This window comes from Ciconia boyciana, chromosome 11, assembly GCF_034638445.1.
Source record: "Ciconia boyciana chromosome 11, ASM3463844v1, whole genome shotgun sequence".
NCBI lineage: Eukaryota > Metazoa > Chordata > Aves > Ciconiiformes > Ciconiidae > Ciconia > Ciconia boyciana.
In genome coordinates, this window is record NC_132944.1 from 4356610 (window position 1) to 4381005 (window position 24396).

Here is a 24396-nt window from a genome sequence, read left to right on the forward strand (position 1 = left end):
GCAGCAGTGCCGTCCCACGGCTCCCTGGCACTGGAGACCAGCAGCCCCAGCACCGCCAGCCAGGCTGCATTAGGGCCATCCCGTGGCTCCCCAGCGCTTGAGGGCACCAGCTGCTCCAGCCCATCTGGGCCCGACCGCATGCGAAACCGCTCCCGGTTGAACCGTCGGGCCCAAACTCCCTACAGCCGGCCCAGCAGACGCCGTGACAGCAGCCGCGCGCCAGCACCGAGCGCTGAGAGCAGCACCCCAGCCAGGCAGAGCTGGGGCTGTCCCACGGCTGCCCGGTACCTGAGACCAGCAGCCCCAGCACCGCCAGCCAGCTGCCATCGGGGTCCTCCTACGGCTCTCCAGCACTTCAGGGCAGCCTCCGCGCTAGCCCCCCTGGGCCCGACCGCATGCGAAACCACTCCCGGTTGAACCGTCGGGCCCAAACTCCCTACAGCCGGCCCAGCAGACGCCATGACAGCAGCCGCGCGCCAGCACCGAGCGCTGAGAGCAGCACCCCCAGCCAGGCAGCGCTGGGGCCGTCCCACGCCTCCCCGGCACCTGAGACCAGCAGCCTCAGCACCGCCAGCCAGCTGCCATCGGGGTCCTCCTGTGGCTCCCCAGCACTCGAGAGCGGCAGACGCTCCAGCTCCCCTGGGCCCGTGCGGATGCGAGACCGCTCCCGCTTGCAACGTCGGGCCCAAACTCCCTACAGCCGGCCCGGACGCCGCCGCGGGACCAGCCGTGCGCCGTCCCCGAGTGCTGGCCCTGATCCCTCTCCACCGGCACAATAAAGTTGGCCGTTAATCTCTGCACTGGGAGATCCCACGCTTGTTTGTCGGCTTCCTCCTCCTCCTCCTCTCCCTTTCTCGAGGGGCAGCGGTAGGGGCTGGGCCCACAGGGTTGTCTTCTCCCCGGAGCTTGGCAGCACCTTCCCCAGACCTCCCTCCCTGCGGGCTGGCCTTGGCCGGCTGCCCAGCGCCACGGCCGTGTGCTTCAGGCCTCGATGGCCCCGCAGCCTGCTCCGTTTCCCCGGGGGAAGTTCACACCCACCCCGGGACCGGCGCTCTCTGCTCCTGCCCCTGCCCCTGCCGCCGGGAGGGTGGCCCAGCACAGCCCAGTCGGTGCCACCGCCTGTCTCCCGGCCAGGTGGGCTGCACCCGCCCACCCGGCATGGCCCTCGCGGCTCACCCCCCAGAATCACGCGCCACGGCCCCAGCGACTCTTGACACGCTTCAACTCTGTTTCGTTCTGGACAAGGCTATAACCCATTTCCTATCCTCGTTGCCTAGGTTAGTGAGAATTGTGGCAAAGTGGCAAAGCGGCCTTTCTTTAAAAGTTCAGCTCAGTGTCACGTCTGTATTTGTGGCATGAAGATTTCTTTAAATTGTGTTTCTACAGTAGCCAAAGGGCATTCCCCGTTCCCCAGTTCCGGGTCCTGTTTCCCACCTTGATCGCTGCTCTACCAACTGAAGGCTTCCTTCGTGCAGTAGAAGCCACAAAATCCTTTTTACTAGAGATGGCAAACACCTGGTGAGGAAGTCACTCCGCAGAGTTCAGGGCAGTCAGAGCAGTACCTGTTCCTGAGGGCTTGAGTCCCGTCGGACACCCTTTAGAGCAAAAACCACACGTGCTCTACGGGAGGCTGAGAAGGGGCCTGGGAAATGTCGGTCATGCGAAAGGATTTCCCTCCTGTTGGAGACCAGCAAGCACCTTTCTAGTGCAGGAAGGAGGAAAGATTTGGTTGCAGAGTGACTGCTGAACAGCTCTGTGGAAGTTGGCGGAGAGCTAGAAGGCTGACTCAAAGAGTAATGGTGACCGAGGCGCGAAGGAAATCCCGTGGGGTGGCTGTACAGGTTTGCACAACCCTCTGCTCTTCAGGCAAAGTACAGGCGGTCTTACGGTGTGTGCATGAAGTGCCTTCCTGATAGGCCTTCACGCAGCGTGAAAGTCGATTCAGGCAAGTAGGGAGCAGCTGTCCTCTCTGAGGAAGGCAGGGGAACCTGGGAGACCCGATGGGCTTTTCTGCCCACGAAGAGGCAACGAGGAAGGAAAGGAGGCAGAGAGGGTCCAAAAGAGAACTCGGTGGCAGCACTTTGTCCTTCAGTTCTTGACTGCTGTGACTGGGAAGACGTGAGGTCCAGACGTGGCCAGAACAGGTCGTGCTCTTCAGGGGGATTGCGATGAGAGCTCCGAGGCAGTCCCGAGCAATGGAGCTCGAATGGAGCTGGCCAAAGAGCTGTGGTCACGCACAGCCTCGCTCTGAAGCGAGGTGCTTGTTCCCTGGCACCGTTCACCTCTGTCGGCACCTAGCTCACAGAGCTCCGTGATGCCCTGGCATCGGAAGGGCGAGCGAAATCTCGGAAAGCCTGGTGAGAAGGAAACCCTGAGCACCAGCGTTTGGCTGGGAAGGTGGCTGGTAGAGGAGGATGGCTGAGGACACTCTAAAAGCAGGAGCAGAAGGGGGCAGCCTGGGAAGCCTCTAGTCACTGCCAGCAGTGTCAGCCAGCTAGTACTGGAGAAGGGCTTCTGGGGGTTTCAGGTTTCTCTCTTGGTCCCGAGTTGCATTTTGGGCCTGGATTCGCCAATACTGGACTTCGCATTCCTTTTCTCCTACTCTGGTTGTGCCTGCGACACCGCTTGGTTTTTGTCCTGGTGTCGCAGGTGAATAATTCAGAGAAGTCATCGTTGTGGGGTTAACTAAAAGGGTTTTATTAATGATTAAGCGATGATCAAATGGCAATTAATCGATGACTGACTGAAAATCAAACGGTAATCCAACGGTGATTAAGCAATAATCGAATGGTAATCAGAATCATAGTATCATTTAGGTTGGAGAAGACCCTTAAGATCATCGAGTCCAACCGTTAAGCTAACACTACCAAGTCCACCACTAAACCATGTCCCTAAGCGCCATGTCTACACGTCTTTCAACTACCTGCAGGGAGGGTGACTCAACCACTTCCCTGGGCAGCCTGTTCCAGTGCTTGACAACGCTCGGCCCATCGACCCAGCCTGTCCGGATCCCTCTGTACAGCCTTCCTGCCCTCAAACAGATCAACACTCCCACCCACTGCCTCCAAAGCTGCCCCACGGCCACTTGCAGCCTCCTACCCCGCCAAGGAAAGGCTCACACTGACTCTGAAAGGCAGTTTCTTGCCATGGCAAAAGGCCCTTTCCGCCCTGACTCCGCAGCTTGCGGTCCCGCTGCTTTTTCTTCTGGAGGCAGCACATCACCAAAGCGCTAAGGACTTCAGGAGAAAGATGTTGGGCCACCTGCGACATTTCGGTGCCCTCCTGCGGTCCTGTGCTGTGCCCCGGCCACCCACCGCGTCTGAGCGGGTGGGATGTGTGAGCCCAGGCCAGGCTCAAAGGTCGCTTCTGTCCCCTGTATCGGGGAGCCCAGAACCGGAGGCAGTACTGCAGAGGCAGCCTTACCGGTGCGGCACAGAGAGGAAGGATCACCTTCCCCGACCTGCTGGCAGCGCTCCCCGTGCCGGGGGCAGGAGCAGAGATTTCCCTTGGCCAGGGCTGGAGCCCTGGAGTCGCACTGCCTGAACAGCGCCTTTCGGCCAAGAGTGCCACCTCGACGGCTGCCCCGGGGGGCCCGCCGTTGGACTCTGCACTTGCCGCGGGAGCAGCCGCCCCGGTTACGCGGGTGCCGAGGGCTCGGGCCCCCGCCTCGGCACTTCACACCCACCCCTGTGAGGCGGTGGCCGTCTCAGAGTGGGTGGCAGGTGGCCGAGGGCGTCCCTGTCCGTATTTGGGGCGCACGCAGGCCAGCGGCGCTGATGTCACAGCGGCCACTGTGACCCGTGCGGGGGCAAGGCCACAAAAGGAACGCTGGGCTCAGGCCGTGCGTCAGGGCGACCTGGTGAGGTGAGGAGAGGGCAGGGGACGGACGGGGCTTGCGCGGGGCTGCCGAGGGAGGAGGGGAGCCCCACGCCTCGGGGCTCCGGGCCTGTGCTGCAAGCTCACCCGCGCCTCGCTTCTCCCTCACCCGCGCCCTGCTTCTCCCTCAGAGTCAGCAGAGGAGCATTTGGAGGAGACACCCCAGCGCTGCTGGGACAGGGACTCTCCAAACGCTCACCGTTGACGTGCGCCATGTCTGCAAGGAAGCGCAAGGCCCCGACTCGATGGAGCAGGGTGAGAGCAAAGTATCCCTCCCGAGGCCTGGCAGAGGCCGTGTCGGGGTGGTCAGCGTGGGGCCGAGAGCGGTGGCAGGGGGAGGCAGGAGCTCCCCACCCACCCCGGGGCAGGGCCCCTCCTTTCCTCAGCAAGCGGGGCCCCGGCTGGGCAGTGGGCACCTTTACTGGGACGCCCGTGCCTGCAGTGCCCCCTTCCTCTCCAAGGCCTCCAGCCCTGCCCATCAGCCAGCTGGGCAGGGACAGAGCAGGCCCTCGGGGGCCATCCCTCGGGGACGCGTCCCCCGGCCCCGCAGAGGTGCTCATTCCCGCTGGCATTTGCTCTCTCCCCTCCAGCATGCATGCTGTGTCGCCGGGCAGAGGCTGACCCGGACATCTGCGGGCGCAAACTGGAGAAGCAAGGGCTCCGTGCCCATGAGTTTTGCCTGGTGAGTACCTTCGGGGCTCCGGAGCTCCAGCTTTCCAACAGGCAGTGCCTGCCACACTCTCCTCCTCATCTCCTCATCTATTCTCTTCTGCAGTTTTTCGCCAACAAGCTTTTTCAGCAAGGGAGTAGGGATGGAGTTCGCCTTGAGGATATTAGACGCACGATCACCCGGGCAGCACAGAAGGTGAGGACCTGACAAGAACAGGGAGATTTGTGCCAGGAGAGGTCTGCGGGAGCTTAGCCCAGACCCCGAGAAAGAACTCCCAGCCCTTCCAACCAGCTCTGGGACAGAAGTCTTGCTCCCAGCAGCTCCGCAGAGGCTCCAGCGCAGGCGCCTCGTCCGCCAGGCGGATCTGCGGGCTGTGACCCAGCAACGGCCTCGTCCTGCGCCCTGCCCGGAGGTGTGGGGCTGCCTGTGGAGGCCCTGAGGCTGCCGCTGATGGGGGCTGCTCTGCTCCTTCCAGCACTGCTTTGTCTGTGGCGAGAGCGGGGCCACCATCACCTGCCGGGAGACGGGCTGCGACCGCAGCTTCCATCTGCCCTGTGCCGTGGAAGGTGGATGCGTCACCCAGTTCTTTGGGGTCTACAGGTAAGGGCAGCCGGCCCTCACGGGGAAGGCTCCTCGCCTTCAGTCCTCTTCCTGCCAGCATCAGGCAAACAAGAAAGAAACCCGCAGTGACACTTCCCAGCAGCCAGTCACAGGCAGAGCCCGTGCCGGGCAAGGTCTGGGGCTCCTTCACACCTGCTCTCCCCTCCTCACCGCCACGGGGGAAGGACCCAGCGCTTCTCACCTCACCCATCCCTTTCCTCTTCCCCCCAGGTCCTTCTGCTGGGAGCACCGCCCAGAGCAGGCAGTGGAGGCGGCTCCGGAGGAGAACACCACCTGCCTCATCTGCCTGGAACTTGTGGGGGACAGAAAGTCCTACAGCACCATGGTGTGCCCAGCGTGCAAGCACGCCTGGTTCCACAGGGGCTGCATCCAGAATCACGCTATGCATGCTGGCTACTCCTGCTTCTGCTGCCCGCATTGTCAAAATGAATATCGATTTCTGATGGAAATGCTCACCATGGGGATCCGAATCCCCAGGAGGTTGGTTTTATTTCTTCCCAGCTCACAAGTCAGGAGGGTGCAAGCGCTGTGCTGTGCCAGGGCCTGCCCCAGCAGTCCTGGCCCTCCGCTGTCCCGTGCCTCTGGGCTTCAGCTTCACGAAGGAGTTGGAAACAGGGCAGGGGGGGAAGAGCAAGGACGCCCTGCGTCCGCCTTATGCCGGGGCAGCAGGGGCTCATCAGGTTTCCTTCCTCCTTCAGACGGCCATCATGGGAGAACAGCCACGCATATGCAGGACTAAGTGAGAGGCACAGCCGCTGCGATGCCAGTGAGTGCCTTTGTCCAGGAGGCAGGGAGCACGCAGAGGAAGAGGGGTAAGTTGCCAAAGCTGCACCCCGGGGCTCCGCACGGGATCTCTGTCTCGCCAAGGCCTCGAAGCAGAAGGACTAAGAGCAAGAGCTCTGCCGGACAATGCCGTGCTGCGGTCACTTTGTCCTCACAGCCATGAACCCGTTTGCTTCCCCAGGCCCTGGCAACTGCTTCTGTGCTGCTCCTGCGCTGCCGAGGGCACCCACAGACGCTGCTCCTACTCGAGGAACAGCACGGCCCGCTGGGAGTGCGACGGCTGTGCTGGCCTGGGCACCGGTAAGAGGCAAAGCATCCGGGTGCCCCTGGGCAGCGGGTGCCCAGGGTGGGCTTGGCAGAGCCTCTCTGCTCCAGGAGGGCCGGGGCCACCGCTCTGGCCTATCCTGCCGCGGGGCCTGGGGGGCCGTGCCCTTGACCTTCCTGCTTCCGTTACAGCCTCCAGTGCCAGCTCGGAGCTCGCCGGCCCCAGCACCGCCAGCCAGTCAGGACTGGGGCCTTCCCACGGCTCCCCAGCACCGGAGACCAGCAGCCCCAGCATCGGCAGCCAGTCGGCATCGGGGCAGTCTGTTGTATCTCCAGCACCGGAGACCAGCAGCCCCAGCATCGGCAGCCAGTTGGCATCGGGGCAGTCTGTTGTATCTCTGGCACCGGAGACCAGCAGCCCCAGTGCTGCCAGCCAGTCAGGACTGGGGCCGTCCCGTGGCTCCCCGACACCCGAGACCAGCAGCCCCAGCACCGGCAGCCAGGCAGCAGCAGTGCCGTCCCACGGCTCCCTGGCACTGGAGACCAGCAGCCCCAGCACCGCCAGCCAGGCTGCATTAGGGCCATCCCGTGGCTCCCCAGCGCTTGAGGGCACCAGCTGCTCCAGCCCATCTGGGCCCGACCGCATGCGAAACCGCTCCCGGTTGAACCGTCGGGCCCAAACTCCCTACAGCCGGCCCAGCAGACGCCGTGACAGCAGCCGCGCGCCAGCACCGAGCGCTGAGAGCAGCACCCCCAGCCAGGCAGAGCTGGGGCTGTCCCACGGCTGCCCGGTACCTGAGACCAGCAGCCCCAGCACCGCCAGCCAGCTGCCATCGGGGTCCTCCTACGGCTCTCCAGCACTTCAGGGCAGCCTCCGCGCTAGCCCCCCTGGGCCCGACCGCATGCGAAACCACTCCCGGTTGAACCGTCGGGCCCAAACTCCCTACAGCCGGCCCAGCAGACGCCATGACAGCAGCCGCGCGCCAGCACCGAGCGCTGAGAGCAGCACCCCCAGCCAGGCAGCGCTGGGGCCGTCCCACGCCTCCCCGGCACCTGAGACTAGCAGCCTCAGCACCGCCAGCCAGCTGCCATCGGGGTCCTCCTGTGGCTCCCCAGCACTCGAGAGCGGCAGACGCTCCAGCTCCCCTGGGCCCGTGCGGATGCGAGACCGCTCCCGCTTGCAACGTCGGGCCCAAACTCCCTACAGCCGGCCCGGACGCCGCCGCGGGACCAGCCGTGCGCCGTCCCCGAGTGCTGGCCCTGATCCCTCTCCACCGGCACAATAAAGTTGGCCGTTAATCTCTGCACTGGGAGATCCCACGCTTGTTTGTCGGCTTCCTCCTCCTCCTCCTCTCCCTTTCTCGAGGGGCAGCGGTAGGGGCTGGGCCCACAGGGTTGTCTTCTCCCCGGAGCTTGGCAGCACCTTCCCCAGACCTCCCTCCCTGCGGGCTGGCCTTGGCCGGCTGCCCAGCGCCACGGCCGTGTGCTTCAGGCCTCGATGGCCCCGCAGCCTGCTCCGTTTCCCCGGGGGAAGTTCACACCCACCCCGGGACCGGCGCTCTCTGCGCCTGCCCCTGCCCCCGGGAGGGCGGCCTGGCCCGGCACGGCCTGAGCGCAGCGCGGGTCCCGCGGCGCGGCCCGCCCGGCGCCGCCGCCCGTCTCCCGGCAACGCGGGCCGCGCCCGCCCGCCCGGCATGGCCCTCTCGGCTCGCCGTAGCGCGGCAGCGGTGGCGGCGCGGCCGGGCCGGCGGTGAGTGCGGCGGCCGCCGGGCCTGGGCCGCTCCGGGCTCCTCCATGCCCGGCCCCGGCAGTGCTGGAACCCCGCTGGGCCCGGCCCGGGGGCTGCTCCTTCCGCCGCGGGGCTGGGGAGCGGGCAGGAGGCTCTCGGTGGTGTGGCCGGTCTCGGGGAGTGCCGTCCGGTTTTGGGGGGGAGGCGCCCGATTGGGGCGTGCCTCCGCGCCTGGGGGGGGGGGTCTGAGCTTTGGGGGCTGTGGGCAGGTCTGGGGGCGCCCCCGGCTTTGCGGGCGTTGGTGGGCATGGAGGGTGTCGCTGGCCTTGGGGCGGTGTCTGTGGCTGCAGGGAGGTGTCCAGTTTAGGGGTGTCTCTGGGTTTGGGGGTATCACTGGGCTTGGGGCGTGCCGCCAGCCCCGGGGGTGCTGCCGGCTGTGGGACGTGCCTGGTTTTAGGGTCGGTTCCTGGATTTGAGCAATGCTGCCCGGTATTTCTGGTTGGGGGTGCTGCCAGGTTGGGGGTGCTGCGGAGACCCGTGCTTGTGGTTAACGCGGAGCAGTTTTCCGGGCAGCGCGGGGATTTCGCCCGCCTGGCTGTCTCCGGTGCCGGCTTCATCCCCGCTGCCCTGGCGAGAGCGGGAGCGCTTGGTCGGCAGTTGCCAGACAAAGCTGTGTTTGCTGGCCCAGCTTCTCGGCCTCTTCACCTGCCTACAGTCGGCTCAATTTGAGATCTGGCTTCCCCCACATTGTTTGTTCTGCCCTTCTGCTGGAAGCTGCTTGCCATTGCCCAGAGAAGGGAGCTTAAGCCGTGGCCAGGCTCAGAGCTGGGTCTCTTTGCCAGAGCTGCTGGGGCCGGTTTTGTGAATCGCACACGGGAGCAGCGAAGGGGCAGATGCGTGTGTCCCTGCTCTGCCCTTTCTCTGACCTGTTGAAAGCAGCATCTGCTCCAACCAAAAAAAACCCCCGGCACTGCAGCAGTGCCAGCAGTGCATCTTATTCGGTGCTGGTGTGGCCATACTGCGCTCTCTGCTTGGGCATTCAGGCTGTTTCAGCAGTGCAGGTACTGGGCCGGCCACCCTTGGGAAGAGCTAGAGGCACTCCCTGCCACCCTCGGGTGTTTTTAACTTGTCCTGACAGGCAAAATCATGTCTCTCACGTTTAGAGTACTTTTAGGATAGTGCACGTTGTGCTCTCTGCTCTGCTTTGGTAGTAGGTGATGTGTTTCTGTTTATAGTTTGATTGTTTTAGTCCTTGTTTTGAGTCTCTGATGCAGATCATTCAGAGCCATTGATCCAGGCTGGTTTTTGCTTTGTCCCTGCGATTTCGCTCAGCAGTGCTGCAGGAGGGATGCTGGGCAGTGCTGCTCCACTGCTGGATGCTGGGGTGGCCCTGAGGAAAGGGGCTTTAGGAAATCCATTCCCGAGTCTAGCTAAAGCTCAAGTGATCTTCTGCCAGTGGAGTTGCCGTGGCATTTGTGTCACCTGGCACTACCTTTTCTTGGGTTTCTGCTCTGTATGAGATTGCCGGCAAGCACTTAATTCCCGCAGCCTTTGCTCCTGTTGCATCTTCCTGTGTCACAAAGTGGTTTGTCAGACAACTGTCCAGTGAACGAGAGAGACTTCCAGTGATGGTCAGCTATCGGGGCAATCAGAAACAGGAGAGGGGTGTAGCCTAACATTTTGAAGCTGGATGGAACTAGCAACTTGAATTTATTATTTTTGTCCTGGCACATGTCACATCAGCTCTGATAGCATCCTTTGCATTCTAGTGATACCAGGAAGGGTCATGAATCTTTAGTCTCATGGCAGGTTTTCACCTGTAAACACTTCTGCGTACTTCTATCTGCGTCTGCTTTTGTCCCTAAAAAACCGACAGCTGGGTCTTTTGCTTTGTAGTCAATGATATTCTTTTGCAGTCCAGTTCATCTGCATTTGTTTCATTCCTTCTCCCTCTCTCTCTGTTTTGGATAGCAGAATAATCTAATAACCTGTTAAACAGAAGATTAACCAGGTGCGTATTCCTGTCTTAAAGAACACAGTGTGGGAGAGAAAGGCAGAAGTGTCTCATCAGAACACGAGTAGAAGTGCGATGCGGTTGCCAGTTCCAGCGGTGTTTGGCAGTGGTGGTAGCTGCGGCCCTGTGCTGGCTCAGTGCTTCTGGCTTAAACTCAGTGCAGAGGTGGCCTGTGTTTCTGGCTTGGTTCTGCCTGTGGGGCCTGCCTGCTTTGGTTGGAGTGGGGCCTGTGTGGTTGTCTGGAGTGTGGCTTAATGCCTTGTCTGCTTTGGGAAGATCTTGAGCTGTTGGACAGGTGGGACTGAGAGCAGGGTTGGCAGTTAGTTGGCTTTGGGCTCCTGTATGATGTCATTAGTGCAAGGACTCTGGCTATTTTTTGTCTTATCCCTGTTGTTCAATCCAGGTACATCAACCTCCAAGAACGGGAGAAGTCTAAAGGCAGCATCCTCCCCAGCAAGTTTTGTTCTAGGCATCTGTCCATCTTATGTCCACTCTGGAAGTGGTGCCTGTGAAGAATGACGTCAAGAGGTGCTGGGACTGCTTTTTCGAGGAAGAACTACAGGCTGAGCACCGAGCCAGAGAAGTCCAAGGTCACAGGTATGGGCCTGTTCGTGCCGTGTAAAAGCAGGACCACTGTGGATCGGGTGAGCGCCCCTTGCCTCACTTGAGATCAGCTGCCTTCCAGTTGCAGTTACCTTGCTGATGTGAGGTGTGGTGGGGCTGAAACTGAGCAAATCCCTGAACTAAGGTGAGGTTTTGGGAGGGACGTTCCTGTAGTACTAAGGACTCCAGAAGCTCATGTCACAGTGCCCTTTCTTCGGCACACAGCCCTGCCTCATGAAGCTGGAGAATGTCATGTTGCCTGCCTTCGTCCCATCTGATTCAGGGAGTTCCCCTTCCAGGATGAAAAGTTTGTCAAGTTCTAAGAATAATACTTTTCTGGAAAATTTTGGTACCTGCTAGGCAGTCTGTTTTCTCTTGGACTCACCAATCCAGCAGAAGTGTGCTTATGAGACCACAAATCTGGCATTTGAGGGCACTGTTGCACCCAGAAATAAAGCATGCTGCATCAATGTGACACTAGGGATTGTTTTGCACAGTGAAAGCTAAAGTAAGGCATACATCATTAAAGAGGGCTGTGGGTTAGACGAGATGAACTGCATCTGCAAGCCCTTCTATCTCACCATCTTCTAGTGCAGTTAAGAGATGTAGGTACTTAAAATGTTCCAGGTATGAACAGGACATCAGGAATTGCAATAGTGATAAGATTTTTATTTTTATTTTTATTTTTTGGAAATGAAATTGGATTCCCACCTCCAGCTTTTGAAGTTACTTTATCTGGAAGTAGTACAGCAGGATTCCTGAGGATGTAGTTCCACCTGTGGGGACCAATTTATAGCCTTATGTCTGCTATCGCAGAGCGGCTCAAATTGGAAAGAGCCCTTGTTGTGGAGATGCACCCCATAATGCTGGACTCTAGGGCTGCTAGTGAAGACACTAGGATGGTGAATGACTTTTGAAGCTGCGTTTTCCACTGTGTTGATCTGCAAACTTGAACATCATTTTCCCATAGTTACCAGTTTCTTGCTTGTACATGAAATTCATGTTTGAGTTTACCTCCTGACTCCCTAAGCTTATTTCCTTTCTGTTTTTCACAAGGGATCGTGAACAGCAGGCTGCTGAATGATTATCTGCATCGCATCTTTACCAATGCTGATGGGAACCAGCCTGCAGCTGCTTACAGGTATCGGACTTCTTCTCATTCACTACTTGGCAAGCGATGCTGTATCAGTCCCCAGATATATAACACTGCGGTGAAAGGAAAGATCTTTTAGTGCCACACAGTGATCTTTGTTAAAAGCACAGCAGCACCGTGTTACAGAAATTACTTCTCGGTCTTGTCCTTTAATGGCTTTTTCAAATTGCAGGGCTTGCTGGGAAGGATTCTTCAGAATTTTTTGCATGAAAAGCCCCATATACAAAATCACTAGGCAATATTTCTGAAATAAACAGGCAAGAAGGCATTCACCTTATTATTCCCTCTTTGTGTAAGGGACACTTTCCTGTTCCCTCTTTATGTGTAAGGAAGTGCAAAATGCACAGGTTTTAGGTACAGTAATAAAAAATAAGTCATCAGTGCCCTGTAAACTAAAAGCAAGGCTATTATTGATATATGGAATAGCATACATTTCTCAGGCTGTGGAACTGTTGGTACTTTTATTATTAGGAGTCACCAAAGGAAACGAAACACAAAATTCCTCTTTAGTGTCTGTTTTCGTCTATTTGTTTTCAGTTCTCCTTTACCTTGTAGCCCAGAAACTTGTAGCTTTGGATGAGAAAAATTTCCCTTCCATTTAGCTCTTTTGCCAGAGGCAAGTCAGACAGGTTCAGGGCAGGTACGAGTGTGGTAGAGCAAGGGAGGCATGTAGCTCCTGCTGGGTGGTGGTGCTGCAGAGTGGCTGGGGTCACATTCCACGGGCTATACTTAGTACTGCCAGCTCAAATGTGAGCTCAGAGCTGCTAAAAATAGCTCTTGGCCCTCTCTGCTCTTGGTGAGCTAGGGTTATGGCAGGGGGGAGGCAAAGTGGGTCATGTTACTTTGCCACGAGCTCTCCTGCCAGCGTGCCTTGGAATATTCCATCTGCCTGAGCATTTTGGTTTTCAGTATTTCTCTTTGCCTGATTAATGACGTGAAAGCACAGAACTGATAGTTTGTTGGACTGGTCTCTCTCTTTCTTTTTTTCCTGCCTTCTACCCTTTTCCCTGGGCTTGGCTATTTGGTAGAAAGCCCAGTAGCAGTCAAATAGGTCTTGAAAATAACATTTGCCATATAAGAGCAACTTTTATGGTATGACATCTTGTCTTCAGAGGCCTAAATTCCTCATGAGGAGCTTGCTGCAGACATCTCTCTGGCTGTCTCATGCTCTTCTAACCTCCTTCCAGAACTCCTCCTCCATGCTAGCTGCTGATTAAGCTGCTTTGCTGAAGCCACCCTCTCTCATGCCAACCAGAACTGATTCTTTGATTCCACTTCTGTGCATCTTCACATCCATCAGGCTTTCAAAAGGTCTCTCACCACAGTCTTAGGGAAACCCCTAGTCCTGGAGAAGGGGGAAGTTGTTCCACAGATGGCTTTGGAAACGGGAAGCAGGGATAGGAACAACTAGTGGCTCTCACAGTAAAAGGAGGTCCTGCTGGGGTCCCTCAAAAGCCTGCAACATGACCTATGTTGTTCCGTGTATCCTTGGGAGACTTGGAAAGGGAGAGAGCATGAGGTGGGAAAGTTCGCTGCTGTTAAAAGACTATTTAGAGCAATGTAAAGGTAAGGTAGCTGTGATAGTGGCTGGATAGTGAAATGGTCTTATGAAACTCAGTGTAGGGAAATGTAAAGTGACGCATTGAAAGGGGAACAGCCTCAACATTGTGCATAAAATGATGGGCCCTGGGCTGATTTTTACTGCATAGGAATGAGATTGGGGTGGGAATACTAAGTCAGAAAAAGAAAGTAGGAAGTTAGGAGTTGTTAGGAAAGGTATGTAGGATAAGGAAAATCATTATGCCACTGAATAGATTTGTGGTTTACCCTCATCTTGAGTATCATGTGGTTCTGGTTTCGCCGACTCCAAAAGGGTATTTTATTGCTGCAGAGGTTTTGAGGAAGGGTAAGAGCAAGTCAGATGTCTGGAATGGCTCTTGTACAAGGAACAGCTAAGTTAACTAGCCTTGAAAAGAGAGGAGGGCAGTATGAGAAAGTTCTCTAAAATAGTGGCTCAGAGGGGGTGCATGAGAGACTTCTCCTCAATATGAAAACAAAATGGTTTTGGCTGTTGTCAGAGAGAGGATGCTGGGCTGGCCTGACCTTTGTCTGAACTGCTACAGCTGCTGGTGTGGTCTTCTCTCTTCTTTTGTATTACAAAATACTTGGGGAAAAAACAGATCCTGACTTACACCATATCTGTATGATGCTGACTGCAGCAAAGTCGTGGTCCACAGTTGTTGGTAGTACAGATGGTTTCTTACCACTGCTGTACTGCAGTACAGTTTTCCTACTGCCACAAAATACTCCAAGCAGACTGAAGACTTTAAGATCCTTTGTTAACTACTTTGCTTGTTCACGCTATATTTGGTTCTTGGTTCATTCATTGCCCCAACACGCTGGGCAGCAAATTCCTCAGATGCATGACAAGAAGCACTGATCAACAGAACTTCCTGGTTCATGTCTCACAGCGCAGGACTGTGCGGACACATGTGTCTGGGCTGCAACTGTTTAAAACTTGGAGACAGAGTTTTTTAAGAGCTCCCGTGCATGTTTATTCCCTAGAAAGCACCTGACGTTCCAGAACCTGCAGGAGCACCTTGACCGATTGCTAGCAGAGGAGAATGGCTCCGAAGACAGTCGAGGTAGGAGACACTGAGTATCTGTCCAATTTGTGCTTCTGCTTGGGCTGCTTAGTTGGGAGGACAAGTTGTATCATGAAAGGCAGTTCCCTGAGTGAGCATTGTTCTGCCCTCCTGTGCTCTAATTTATTACACCTTTAAATCCTGCCTGTGGACAGGCTCATCAGCCAGCCCTGGAGCAGGTCTGCCTGCAGATGGAAGAAGCATATTTCCAGGCGAAAATGCCTGGAAAAGCAGTTTGGGGGCAAATGTTGGAGGTATTTCACTGATAATGATATGCAGAGCCATTGCTGTGACCAGCAGTGTGCAGTGCTATCCTCAGTGGGAAATGCAGAGGCTTGTTGACAATTTTTACATACTGGTCTCCACTGTAGGTATTCACTTTGGGCCTCAGGCTGTTGCCTGTATTCTTGCTAGTATCCGTTTCCCTGAATGAGTCAGGATGTGGCAGGATACAATCTGGCTCCTCTCCTAAAAAGAAGAATTTTTCTTGCTGGCTGCAATCAAAGTGTGATATGTTGGCCAAACATTTGCCTCAGAGTTTAGTTTGGTCTTTGAATTTTGCCAAAGTAAAGTTTTCAGGCAATATGGAAAACTTAACATATGACCTGAATGCTGCATAGCTAGGACCTTGTGTGTTGCTGTGAAAACTTCCTTTTAAATCTCAGTTGTGTCTCCTCTCCTGAGGTTCTCATGGTCTAACATGGGTAACGCTATTTTAGTCTTCCTCCACTGTAGCAGAATCCAGGTGCTGTTGTAGTCTAGCTGGAGGCACTCATCAGGTGTACTGTTAAATCCTGCACAGCTTTTCCTAACAGGTTTTCTGCAACTGTTGTTTCAGATCAGGTAGTAGAGGGCCGGCTTGGGCCCTCTACTGTGGTGTTGGACCACACGAGTGGTTTCGAGGGGCTCCTGCTGGTCGATGATGACTTACTTGGGGTGAGTGTGATGCTGGGTGCAGCAGAAAATGGTCTTGTGGGACTAAAAGCACTTTGGGCTTCTTGGTTTGTTCTTCATAACAACCCTGTTACTGGCTTTGTAGCGTGTTGTAAACGGAGTCTACCCAGAAAGCTGCAGGATCCTGGAGGAAACGAGCTCTCTTGGGAAAAGGTCTAGCAGTGCCCCTAAGTCTCAGCAGGCTCTGAGTAGAGCTGTGAGGAGGTGAAAGGATTACCCTGGCCCAGGGGCTCACTGAAGAGCTTGGCTAAGCAGAGGAAAGGCCAGCAGCCAGCTTTCCTGTCCCTCCCTCCAGCAGACTGCCTCTTCCTTCCTTCCTTCTGGTCTTCTCTAATGGTGGCGAGAGGCTGAAGCTGAGGCTTTCCTTTCTCCTTTGTTTCCACTAGCTCCCTGCTTGCTCCTTAGCTGATGTTCCTCATGCAGAAAATCAGCTGAAAGAATCCACTGGAATTTAAGCCTTCCTAATTGAGTAATTTCTACACCCCTTTCACCCCTTCACTGAGCATGCACATCCTGTGCTCATTCCCTCCTTAATCTATGTATCCTGTTTTACCTCTAGCAGAGGAGGCTGCCCTGGCCTCCCCTCTCCCGTTAACCACCTGCTGTAGCTTACCCTGGCTGTACCCAGAACTTACCCTCATATCGGATCAGACTGGCTTGCCTGTGAATTCCTTGTTGCTACCTTCATCTCTTCTTCATGGTCTGTCCTGAGATTGAGAGAGTCAGGAGTTAACAGAGTTCAGTTTCTGGGCAGCATGTTACCTGCCAGTCCTGGGCTTTAGTCTGGACACCCTGAATCTATAGTTTTGTTTTAACTTGTCCAGGATTCAGGCATCTTTCCTATATAGTAGTCACTTTTGTATACCTGTCACAATTCACTGGGAATCTGTCACCACGTTGCCCTTGTACTGCTGCCGTGCTGCATGCTTCACTGGGGTTTAAGTACAGGTGAGCTGTGGGGAGGACCTGGGTGGTTCCTCAGGGCCTGTCGGCTCCAAGTACAGCTGCTGGGGTGGGGAAGATGTCCTGTCTCTTCCCTACACTGTGCTTGTGATTAGCTCTCCATCTTGCTTTGGTCTTGAGGGCTAGGACAGAGGGAATGGGTACCACTGAGCAAAACTGTCTTTTGTCTGACTTTAAAATATCTTTTGTTTGTTGGTCCAGGTGATTGGCCACAGTAACTTTGGCTCCATCAGGGCCACGACGTGTGTGTACAAAGGTAAGGAGAAAAGCAGGCGATGGTTTGGGAAAAGACCCCGGGAAGAGTGTGTGAAGAGATACACAACTAGAAAGCTCTTGAATATACTGCAGTTCCAGATCTTGAGCCCCCTCTTCCCCAGTTCATCCACTGACTTTTCCAGGAAGTCAGAAGGATGGAGGGAGTGAAGAGGTGGGAGGGGAATGCTGGGGCTGTCCCGAAGCTCCTTTGTGTGCCACATTCTTTTCTGTGGGAGCAGTGTCTCTAACAGTGAGCAGGGATTTACTGTGTGGCATCTCTTTTTCTTTCAGGGAAATGGATTTACGAGGTGCTCATCTCCTCCCAGGGACTCATGCAGATTGGCTGGTGTACTCTCAACTGCAGATTTAATCAGGAGGTAGTGTAACTGCTGCACGTGGCACGGGGCTGCTCTGTGTTCCTCCACTGCTTTTTAGGTCAGTGTGGAACATCGCATTGGTGCTGTGCTCCTGCCCTGCTGGCATTTTGTGCCCAGCATACACACTAGAAATACCAAGTCTGCTGTTTTAAAAATCCTTACTAGACTTTCTGGTCTGTGTTCACTGAATGGTGCACAGTGTGAAAGCCTAGCACGCTGGGTGCGTTGCTGTGCTCTTGCTGCACATAGCCACTGCTATGTGTTGATTTTCAGCTGGTGTCTTCTCCAGAGGGTGTGTGGGTCTGCAGTGCTGGCAGCCTGTCTCTTGGGATGGCCCTCAGCAGCTGGCGCTATGCGGCTTTTTTGCCCAGGAGAGGCAGGCCCAGGCCAGCTCTTCTCAGGCAGCAGTGGGATGTTTGATGCTGGGAAGGGACGTCAGCTGCAGAGTTTCACTAACTTGCCACTCTGCCACACTGGGAGGGGAGGTGACAGGCATCCTGGGGGGTTGCTTTGACAAAGTTTGGAGGTGTAGTATGCCAGTATTCTTCTTCTGACCCAAAAATGAGTAGGGAATGGTGTATTTCTCTGAACCAAAGATCACAGCCCATTGGATTCACTCCTAGAGTGAGGGCTTTTCCCAGACAGAGCATGTGTGCTGTCAGTTGCTTTCCCTGTCTGCTGGTCTCCCCCTTAAAGCTGCTTTTGCAATGAGAGGGATCCTTTATGCTTGGTCTGGTCTGAGTCTCCTCTTTCATACTTTGGTGCAGGAAGGAGTTGGAGATACGCCAGATTCATATGCATATGATGGAAACAGGGTGCGCAAGTGGAACGTGACTACTACCAACTATGGCAAAGTGAGTAGCTGTCCTCCCAGGAACAGGATATAGAGTAAGGAGAAGAAAGCAGGTGGCTCCTCCCGCTCACTGGATTCTGCTGGGCCCTGTGAAATGCCCTCAAGCTGTCCTCTCTGCTTCAGCCTGCTCTTGAGGAGGCTGTGTGCCAGCAATTGTCTGTACTTTAGGGGTGCTGGACATGCTATGTGGGTGCTTTGTTTAGCAGCCCCAGCAGACTGATTCCCAGCATAGTGCTGCTGTTGATCTCTGGAAGGCTCTGGTCCTCTGTAGCACATCAGAGGATGATGTAGTGCTGGGATACATATAAGTTTGATCCTGTGCACGTTCCTCGTGCCGGAGGGGAAAAAAAGATCCCAATCAGTGGCTTATGTGCAGCTTCCAGAAGTGTCTGAGAATGCTATGTGAGCTGCTGTGAGAAGGAACTCTCTTCTTCAACCCTGAATCACAAGGGACTGGTTGGGTTGCAGTCTTTCTTCTGGATGTATGTTTAACCTTTTCTTTCCCTTTACTGCAGTCTTGGGCAGCAGGAGACATCGTCAGCTGTCTGATAGACCTTGATGAGGGCACCATTGCTTTCTGCTTGTAAGCATCTTTGCCCAGTTCCCTGCTTTGTTGATGTCTGTGTGTAACATAAAGGTTTCCTCACTGCTCAGCAGGTTGCTGAGCCCTATTTCTGCCCTCTCCCCTTTAAATTCCTTGGTAGTTCCAGCCTTTGCTTTTCTGCTTTGTGTTCAGAAACCATCTAAACAGGCTGTTGAGTCTCCTAAGATCAGGTGAGAGCATTAGGCAGAAAGATGTTCAAGCTACAAAGTCTGTGTAAGTTTGCTAGGATTTTGGAGGGGAGGGCATCTCTCGTGATGCTTAATATTACAGTTGGCTGAGCCACACTGATTCCTTTTGTGGCCAGTGTAGACCTTGCCTGTCCTAGATTCACAAGGAGCTGTGGAAAGGCTGATAAATCTCCAGCCTCCAACTCCCATGCACAATGAGCAGAGACCAGCCTGAGTAGGAATTGTTCCCTGGCCCTAAACTACAGCCTGCAACAAGTCAGCTGGAATTAAAGATGGCTAGATGCTCCGTGTCATCTTTTAGAGAATATTAGATTGAAAGCATTATCCTTCTATTTCCACCAACATCAAATGGATGAGGCCAAAAATGTCACCTGCTTTTAAAATGTCTTGCTGGTTAGTTATCTCGTAAGGATTTGGGTTGCCCTTGAAGCTGAGTGGGCTCTGCATATTGTGCAGACTCCAGTGCCTTCCTGGGCTGTCATATGAAAATGGGAGTGTTGCTGTGCTTGCCAGGGCTCTGGCTCAGCAAAGCTGTGACGTTTGCATGTGTGCCAGGTTAAGAGTGACAGGAGGCATGACTGACTGATGTGTCTGTGTTGGAAAGTTGCTGGGAGGAGAATGCGGATACCTGGATTGCCCAGTTGACCTCAAAACCCTCCTACTGTGGCTAAAATGTTGTGGGTTTTCTTTCTTTCAGGAACGGCATATCTCTGGGAACCGCTTTTGATAACATCACGAGGGGCACTGGAATGGCTTACTTCCCTGCAATCAGCCTCTCATTCAAAGAGTCCGTTGCTTTTAATTTCGGGAGCCGTCCACTCCGATATCCTTTGGGTGTGGGGAGAGGAGGTCTGAAGGGAGAAGAGCCTGTCCTAAGACCATCCTTGGAGGCTGTAGAATATACATACCTGACTGCAATTCACTTTCTTCTGTTGGCACTTGTGCTCAGAGCAGGGTCAAGGAGAGAAGAACCGGATATCTCTCAGCTGGAGTAGAACTGCAGGGCACACAAAAATCAGTGCTGGTCCCTGACAGTTTCTGAAATGAGATTTGCTTTCAGCTCTGAATCAGCAGCTACTGCTGCAGCTGGGGGCTGCCTGTTCCTGGGCACTCAGATCCTGCAAAGATCTCACTCTCCAGTTTTGGAAACGCTAATGGTGCTGTGCTGCTGAGCCTCTTGGCCACTGGTTTCTCCTACCTCCCAGCCATATGGGACCTCTGATATGGTATTGGAGTTGCCTGCTGCCTTCCTGTGCGAATGCTGAGACCTGCAGCTCCTGTCAGAGCAGTCCTGGGTGTGCCTGCTGATAGCTGTAGTGGAGGCTCGTTGGTCTTTCTGATAAGAGCAGAAGTGTGGTGTGAAATACTTGCTGCTTGCAATATTGAGGAAGTGGGGATAAGAGCTTGTGGCTTATCATCCGTTTAGAAGGCACTGTGGTTTGAGCTGTGACTGGGGCATGCGTGGGTATGAAGTAAAATAGAGACACAGTCTTTTCCTTGCACAAACAAAGTCCTGAAAGGATCAGACCTTAACGCTTGCCTACTTATCCAGTGGAAGGTTACCGCCCCTTGCAAGATCCTCCCGTTGCAGACCTAGTGAAGGCTCGCAAGCTGTTAGGCTACTTGAAGAATGTGATCCATATTGGAATAGATGTGACGGTAGGCTAACGTCACTGGGTGGATCTGTGGGGCACCATGCTGGGAAATGTGGTTCTGCACTTCTCAGCACATGCTGGCAGCTCAGTGTTTCTGTACACCTGAGAGTCTAAATGCTTGCGTGCTTTTGCATGGAGCGTGCATGTCTCTGAAGCTCTTCAGCTTGTAAAATGGGATTCCTCATAGTTCCAGGACTTAATTTAAATCATAATGGGCTTTGTTGTTCTCAGTCCTATGAAGTTTCATTCCCAGAATGCAAGAGGTGATGTTTGTCAGGGTCAGAACTGCTGGATTTGATTTTTCAGCCTTGAAAGAAGCTTGTTCATATCCTAAACTTTTTACTGATGTCCTGGTGCAGTGATGTGGTGAAATTCTGTCAGGTCTGCCTTGAGAACTATTTTGGCTGTGGCACTGTTCACTAGAAACCATTTTTTTCCACTAAGGTGAGGGATGATCTGTTTATGCCCAAAGCATAGGGAACGCCATCTGCTACAGTCTTGGCTTGAATGGAGGCCTGCTTTACTAGTTGACCTCCTCTGTAGGGATTCCCATTTGCAGATTATTATGTACACTTGAACCCTTTTGGAAAAACATTGTCAAGGTGCATGCATGTGGCTGATAGTAGGCTGACATCTGGACTGCACTACAGCTCTCCAGAGGCATGGGCCTGGCTGCTTGCCATCCTAAATTCCCATGTTCAAGGTTTTTACTACAATCAGGCATGGGACAGCAAACAGCGACTGCTCCAGGCCTCTGGTTCATTCAGTCGTTGGTGCATGGGTGGATTGGGCTGGTTCCAAGCCATGTGTTTTTCTGGGTTTGTCATTGCAGGAGGGGAAGCTGGTGGAGAAGGACACATCCATGTGGCAGCTGCAGGGAGAACCCACAGTGTTGATTACATTAGCCCACATCTTCAATTATTTCTCCCCTCTTATGGTGAGTTTTGCCTGCCCATCGCAAGCCTCTGTAGGTTCTTGTTATTGTGCTTGCAAGGGGAGGTAAACCTCAGCTTTAGCTGGGAAGCGACTGTGCCTTGGAGGACTGTTGACCTGGCTCTCTGTCTGCAGTGCAAGGTGTACCTGGTGGAAGATGTGCTCATGACCTTCCTGTTGAGCATCCTTGAGCGAGGAGGGGCAGTGGAGGCCCATCCCCTTATTCAGCAGCTGCTGGATCTCATGTGGCTTCTTATGGAGGTGAGTTGCTAAGGTGCTGGTTCCTCCCCAGGGATCACAGGGAGACCCTGGGAGGTGCTGAGGACAGGAGCCTTCCCTAGAAAATGCTGGTAGTGATCAGCTTCTTTCCCTTCCTGGTAACAAGATCCCTTTTTTTGTGGGAGACCACCCTCTCACCTAGCTCATCTTGCTGCTGCTTCACACCCAGGGAATGAAGGTTGAATGCAGAGTAATTGGTGATGGTGACACTGGCAATGAGCTAACAAGGCATTTCTAAGCTTCTCCTACTGCTAAAGGAACTGGTGATGTTGAATAACTTCCTGCTTCTGGGAACATCAAATTTATCCATAAGAAATGAGTTGGTCTCTTGGATGTTGTTAATGCTTATGTGACTGTGGAGGTCTTAAATGCCGCCATGTGCCCCAAGAGGTCTATCTGGGAAAGTGTGCAGGACTGAGTGTGGAAAAAAAGTGTGCAGGACTGAGGTGGAAATGGCCACTGCACTCACCACCTCCAGCACCGCTGGGGAAAAACCTCCTCCAACTTCCCATGCCCCTTCCTGTCCGAGCTGGATGAGGTCACTCCTTCCTGGGACCCTTGTTTGAGGCAGCCTTTGCTAGCCACTGGGAAGCTGCGGCTGCTGCTGGGGTCCTGGGGTGGTTACACAGAGCCAGTCACTGCCAGGGATCTGCTTGGAGACAGCATGTCTGTCCTTTGGGGTAACCATTAACAGATAAGGGCACTGGCCCAGACAGCTGTCATGAAAAGTTTCATTGAAAAATGCCATGACCCCTTAAGGCCCATCATCTTAGAAGTGAAGCTGAACACCCTGGTAGGGCTGCTGTGTTTGTGGAAGAGTTGGCTCTCATCCTGCTGGTTGGCTATGAGTTGGACTCAAAATGACAGCTCTTCCATCATCACATTTACACAAGAGTACCTTCTTTCCTTTCTGGGTTGGTTCTGCCAACACTGCATATTGGGTGGGTTCAGGGGATACGAGGATGGGTGACTCAGCCCAACTAAATAGGACCTGGGACTTTGGCTTTTTGGAGATGACTTTTGGGTTAGTTTTACTAGCGCAGAAACTTGTTTCCCTGTAGCAAAGTGATGGCACCATCTTCTGCTTGGACTCTCTCCTGTGGAGTCAGATGGACAAACACTGTGGGTTCAGAGCACCTGCTTTTTCAGTTCAGAAGTGAATGCTTCCTTCCAAGGTCACACTCTGGGAACTACAGCTGTTCCTGACTCCATGCCGTTGCTGTTCAACGTGTTTCTTATTTTCTCAGGAATACGAAGTGCACGAGTGCCTCAAGCAGCTACTGATGTCCCTGCTACGGGCTTACAGGTTCTCCCCCATCATCCCAGACCTGGGATTACAAGTGAGTTGTACTTCTGAATCCGCAGGAATCTGTGACTAGCCAGCTTCTGTTATGTCCCCTTGTCCAAAAGTACACGATGTTTTGGATTTTGCACTTGTTTGATCCAGAGATGGCAGTTCCATCACATTGTACCTATTGGAGGGTTGTATCCTCTTCTGTAGATGGAGTCACTTTTGCTTCTCCTGTTTCCCTAGATTCACTACCTCCGGCTCACCATTGCAGTCTTGAAGCATGAGAAATCCAGGAAATATCTACTCAGCAATGTTCTGTATCCTTTATGCCTCCTCTAGTCTCAGTTCTCCCTGCCCTCAATAATGCAGCCAAGGAGATTTCAAGGATCTGCAGGTTCTGGGAGACAGAAGCCACCCTATCTTTGAGAGGTCATTTCTGATTTCTCAGGTCTCCTCTGTCTGCCTGACACCATTCTCTACAAAGTCCTGCTTTGAGGAAGGGGAGCAGTGTCATGTAGTTCACATCCTACTAACACAGAGGACTTAATTTCTACCTGACTGACCTCTCTAATGTCCCTAGAGCAAAAACACATTCAGAGCAGTCCAGCTGCCATGCTAGCGTTTGAGCAGCCGCTGTGTTAACTGCGTGGGGCTTCTCCCAGGAGAAGGGGGCTCTGGATCTTGCAGAGCTTTGAGTGGTTGTTTGGAAAGGGGTCTCTCACTACAGCTCTGGAAACGTGCCCCGTACCTTCTCCCGACATAGCTTCTGTGCTTGCTTTAACTTGGCCGCAGCTTTGATGTGCTCCGTTCGGTTGTGTTCTTCTACATTAAGAGCCCACTGCGTGTGGAGGAGGCTGGTTTGCAGGAGCTCATTCCCACCACGTGGTGGCCAAACCGCTTCACCAAGGAGGTGAGTAAGGGCACATCCACTAAGGAGACTGAAGAAATTTTGTGGCCTGCTGTCCCCATCATTTTCTGGCTGAGGAAATTGGATGGCCCATGTTTCCAGCTGTGTTAGCACTGGTGGACTCCGCAGAGCTGTGTGAGAGCTGTAGCCTCTCCATTGCCCTGTCATCTTTATTGTCCCCTTAGAGGGGATGTTTGGGGTGTGTTGCTCAGGACAGGGGAGGGGGACAGTTTTCTATGTCAACAGATTTGGAAGGGAACTTCACAGCGTCTAAGGAATTACAGGTTGACCTGTGTGGCTGCAAAAGCTCTCCTGCCCTTGCTCATTACAAAGCCAGGGAAGGCCTGTTTATGTGTGCTGCCACCTGCAGTCACGTACTTGCACATTGTTTCGGTGAGTTTCTGGTCTCCCTTTGGCAAGACGTTTTCCGCATGCAGTGATCTACTAATCAGTGTCTGTCCCCCAACCAGGGCAAGGAGAGTAAGGAGGTGAAGGAGGAGAGTGCTGAGGAGAGACTGAGGCGGCGGGCATATGAAAGAGGCTGCCAGCGGCTCAAGAAACGCATTGAAGGTCTGTGAGGAAGGAGGGAAAGTGCAAAGATCCCATACCTTTTGTGCCACCAGGGAGACCAGCCCTTGAGCTGTTTCCAAATCCCCTTCACGACCTGAAGTCCAGCTGTGTTTCTGCCAGGACAGGCTGTGCTGCAGAGGCGGGGGCCAGCGATGCTGTTATTTGGTGGAAGGGTGTGAGTGCTGGGACCCCACTGCACAGGCTTGCAG

At 54.3% G+C, this 24396-nt stretch overlaps 1 protein-coding gene across 3 annotated transcripts in view; it reads left to right on the forward strand.

The window, feature by feature from the left end:
* Positions 1-7714: 7714 nt before the first annotated feature.
* Positions 7715-24396, forward strand: part of RNF123 (ring finger protein 123) — a 52158-nt gene continuing 35476 nt past the window's right edge. For 2 of the 3 annotated variants that reach the window (XM_072876437.1, XM_072876439.1), the window contains exons 1-17: positions 7715-7964; positions 10361-10554; positions 11617-11701; positions 14279-14358; positions 15197-15294; positions 16477-16531; positions 16822-16907; positions 17675-17761; positions 18276-18343; positions 19250-19375; positions 20097-20211; positions 21040-21144; positions 21276-21401; positions 22667-22759; positions 22954-23027; positions 23503-23620; positions 24088-24187. In XM_072876437.1, coding sequence (XP_072732538.1) covers positions 10473-10554; positions 11617-11701; positions 14279-14358; positions 15197-15294; positions 16477-16531; positions 16822-16907; positions 17675-17761; positions 18276-18343; positions 19250-19375; positions 20097-20211; positions 21040-21144; positions 21276-21401; positions 22667-22759; positions 22954-23027; positions 23503-23620; positions 24088-24187 — 1498 coding nt within the window. In that variant the 5' untranslated portion in view covers positions 7715-7964; positions 10361-10472. Of the gene's footprint in view, positions 7965-9933; positions 9955-10360; positions 10555-11616; positions 11702-14278; positions 14359-15196; positions 15295-16476; positions 16532-16821; positions 16908-17674; positions 17762-18275; positions 18344-19249; positions 19376-20096; positions 20212-21039; positions 21145-21275; positions 21402-22666; positions 22760-22953; positions 23028-23502; positions 23621-24087; positions 24188-24396 lie in introns of those variants that run through there. The other variant, XM_072876438.1, reaches the window with a different exon arrangement.